Source organism: Limulus polyphemus, unplaced genomic scaffold (genome assembly GCF_000517525.1).
Source record: "Limulus polyphemus unplaced genomic scaffold, Limulus_polyphemus-2.1.2 Scaffold1782, whole genome shotgun sequence".
NCBI classification, from domain to species: domain Eukaryota; kingdom Metazoa; phylum Arthropoda; class Merostomata; order Xiphosura; family Limulidae; genus Limulus; species Limulus polyphemus.
The window spans coordinates 14,416-18,565 of record NW_013667392.1 but is presented as its reverse complement, the minus strand read 5'-3'; the positions used below and the strand labels follow the sequence as shown (position 1 = coordinate 18,565).

Here is a 4,150-nt window from a genome sequence, read left to right as displayed (position 1 = left end):
CTTCAAGGTAAAGCTTTGTGTCGTGGGGGGGGTGGGTATTGATCTCCTTATCTTACTTTGCAAGTGCGTTCTGACAACTATGCATTTTACATCACTAAAAAATGTTCTCTCCAGCCCCTGTGAGGCCTATATTTAAAAAAAAAGTAAGAAATCGGTAAAACAAGTCCTCTCCAGCCCTGTTAGGACTAAATTTGAAGACAACAGCAATAAATCGATAAAAAGTCCTCTCTCGCCTCTGTTGGTCCTACAGTTAAAGATTTCAGTAATAAACCGATTCTAGCTGCCTTCCTTCTAGTCTTACACTGCTAAATTAGCGACTGCTAGCGCTGATAGCCCTCGTGTAGCTTTGCGCGAAATACAAAACAAACCAATCCAAGTAAGACGTAGTCAGTGCTCGTTTGCCAAAATCAGTTTTCGAATCACTATGTTTGATATTAAAGCACGATTGATTCACTGTTGCTACCTCTTATAGAAAAGATTCAGAATGGCTTATGAAGAATATAGTATAACTAATTCTTTTATCGGTTTTTTGCTGATATATTAAAATGTAAGTCTAACAGAGGCTAACGAGTCTTTGTATCAGTTTCTTGCTGATATCTTGAAATGTAAGCTTAACAGAAAATATCGAGGTCTTTGTATCAGTTTCTTGCTGATATCTTAAAATGTAAGCCTAACAGAGGTTTGCGAGGACTTTTCTAGCGATTTCTTACTGTTGTATTCAATTGTAGGCCTAACAGAGGCTAGCGAGAACTTTTTTACCGTTTTTTAATGTTGGTTTTATATGTAGGCCTAACGGAGCTGGCGAGAAAGATTTTCATAATCACCCACCGCTAACTCTTGTGCTACTCTTTTTACCAACGAATAGTGGGATTGACTGTTACGTTATAACGCCCCCACGGCTGAAAGGGCGAGCATGTGTTGTAGGACGGGGATTCGAACCCGAGACCATCTGTTTGCGAGTGAAGCGCCCTAACCACCTTCCTTAAAGAAAAGAAGCATTGCCTGAAATCAAAAGATGAAAACACTAGTGTATACTGAAGATAAAGAATTCTGGTGAGAACAGGAGATTTGATTGTGTAATATAAAGCAGATCTAAATACGCGCATAACACATTAAAGCCAGTGTCCCAATTACTCCAAGTTAAGAACAGTTTGTGTTCCAATCAAAACCGCATTAAAGGCCAACTCTTAAACAAAGTACCTTTGAGATTCTGGCTAAATATATCCCCACCCCTGCTATCTCCCATATCTCGAGCATTTTAGAAAACAACAAATATCTTACACTTTAACAGAACCAAACACGTTTAACCCTTCAGCTGCGATTGACATCATATGATGTTAGCACAGGCGACTGCGGTTGATATCGTAATTTACACAAACCCCAAATGAAGGGTTAAGAAATAAAGTGAAGTTATGTTTCTCCTTTCTACTTGATCTGTACGCAAAGCAGGGGATTCCCCAATCTTCACCCCCAGGACGCTTACTAGTCAACAGAGAAGACAATAAGAGCTTAGCTTTCCAGAGAAAAGGTATGTTACAAGATTTGTAACAAACACTAGCCCATGGAGCTACTGACTTAGATCACTTTTGTAATCAACTCGACACTTTAAATTGGTAAGATTTTACAAGCATAAAAAAAGATTTTAATCAGACATTTTTTTGTTCAACTGGCACCTACAGGACCCAGGTACGAACAGTGTATAATAGACTTTCAACAACACGCGTCACAATATCTGTAAGTGGTTATAAAACAAATTGAGATCTTATAATGTTTTAATTATGGATAGCTACTGCTATTATCAAAGATGTAACATCAATTAGAACCTCTATATTTTAGGATAACTCATGTTTTTAAAAGATACTTTTTGACAATCAGAGATATTTTGAATAATAACTAAGAAAATTTATTTCGGATTCCTGTATCATGACTTGGAATAATTATCGGTACCTATCTCACTGGAGCTTACTGGGAAATGTCAATTGCTAGCTATGAGATGAAATGTTTATAAAGTCCGATTAACATTCAAATTTTATATTAGATGTTTTATGTGCAGGGTTTCTTCAACTCTTACTGATTGATCATCAGTATACATTTATATTAAATGTTTCATGTGCAGGATTTTTTCAACTTTTAATCATTGATCATCAGTGTATATTTATATTAGATGTTTTATATGCAGGATTTTTTTTAGCTCTTCCTGACTGATCATCAGTGTATATTTATATTAGATGTTTTATATGCAGGGTTTTTTCAGCTCTTCCTGACTGATCATCAGTGTATATTTATATTAGATGTTTTATATGCAGGATTTTTTTCAGCTCTTCCTGACTGATCATCAGTGTATATTTATATTAGATGTTTTATGTGCAGGATTTCTTCAACTGTATACATTTCACCCACAAACAAGTAAGCCTATACGTTAGGAAGTTACACTCGAGTACTCAAACAATGTTGTCTGCAATTGAATAACAACGTAAGAAAAATGCATGTTATTCACAACTGAAATAATATAGTACAGCTATGATAAAAGTGAAAAAAAAAAAAGGGGAGAGACACAGGAGTGGGCAGATCCAACCAAAACAAGGAAATCTTAATGGGAATTATACATTAAGTCTATATTTAAAAAAGAGAGATAGAAATTGGAATCACAAGGTTATGAATACACAGATAAATAAAAAAAACGAGGTAACAGAAAACAAGTGATAGCAGTTAGGATTTCAGAGAATGATAATGATAGAGAATTGTACACTATATATACATGTGAAAACGTGTTGGTAAAAGAAATACTATCTGTAGAAACATGAGATAGTATAGATATAAATATCAAACTTAACTAAAGAAGCTGATGAAAAAAACTTACTGTATTTTTTTTCTCTAATTGTTGAAATAGGACACGCAAGACTACACAGCGAACGTTTTAACTCACCTGGAGTTGTTCTAAAACGCAGCCAAGCGGCTTCACGCCTTGCTTCTCGCAGGCTTTACGGTAAGCTGTGACAACTTCGTCAGCTGAGAGCGACTCGGTCGCTGTGAAAGAGAAGAAACACTTTGTCTTATGACACAGATTTAGGTTAATTTTCAAAAACTTAGAACTTAAAAACTATACTGACATGCAATTTCAACGAACAATGAATATGTACAGTTTCAGAAAGAACTGTTGGAATTGACGAGAAGAAACATTACATTAAACGTACACTGGTCAGTTTAAAATGGCACTGTAAGAACCCGAGGCGAAACAAAAAATTATAACATACAATAATATACACTTCTTTACTTATTTCATTTTGACCTTTGAACCTTAGAAATGTTGTCTCCCCCTCAATTAAATGAGAAAATTGGAATGAGTGTAAGACGTGCTATAATAGAAAGACCTTCAATTCGTGTGTTCGACACGAAGACGTTATTCCAAGTTTACAACGTAAAAGCGTGATATTTCTACATGTTCAGTAAAAATAATAGAACCTAGTAATGATGTTCTATTGAGCTTCCATATATTGAGACCACTGGTTAGTATAACCTCTTGAACACTGGTTTACTGACCCATGACATTACAGTTCGATCTTTCTTCCTAAGGGTAATATAAATATATCATGACGGCGGGTTGTTATATATCCAATCTAATAAAACCGTGATGAAGGTGATTTGCTATGAAGATGGCGAAAAGGGCTCTGTTGCTCTGTAATTAACCACATCTCCCACAGAGGGGAGGGATTAAACATGACTTTGTTTCATGCAGCTTAGCTTTAAGGGCCAAATAATTTTTAATCATAATACTAGCATACTGCAATCTGTTCGTGCTGGTAGAATCCAAGAAACATTCCCCGTTTAAAAAAAGAAAGAAAAAAAAGTTTAGGTTTCGGATAAAATCCAAAGTTTAAAAGTTATTACATACACATGGCGTAAGATTTTAATGACAGCAGGTTGTTTAGCAAATAGAAATGGACATTTTAAAAATCAGTTATTGCGTTTGTTTAAAAAAAAATCAAATATATGAATCTTAGTAACTCGACAAATCCTGCAAGCACTTAATATTAAAGGGCAATAATTTTATTATAGAGGGCGTTATATATCACTATGACATTCCTGTTGGATTTATCAAGAGAAAATGTAGTGTTAGCGCCTACACATTTAATTACTTCTAGTAAAACCG

General features: G+C 35.0%; 1 protein-coding gene across 1 annotated transcript in view; it reads right to left on the bottom strand.

The window, feature by feature from the left end:
• LOC106464919 (protein phosphatase 1 regulatory subunit 37-like) overlaps positions 1-3,027 on the bottom strand; it is a gene marked incomplete at its 5' end in the record, with an annotated part of 45,369 nt that extends 42,342 nt beyond the window's left edge. Inside the window, one exon of the mRNA XM_022392728.1 lies at positions 2,927-3,027. Coding sequence (XP_022248436.1) covers positions 2,927-3,027 — 101 coding nt within the window. The remainder of the gene's footprint in view (positions 1-2,926) is intronic.
• Positions 3,028-4,150: the final 1,123 nt, after the last annotated feature.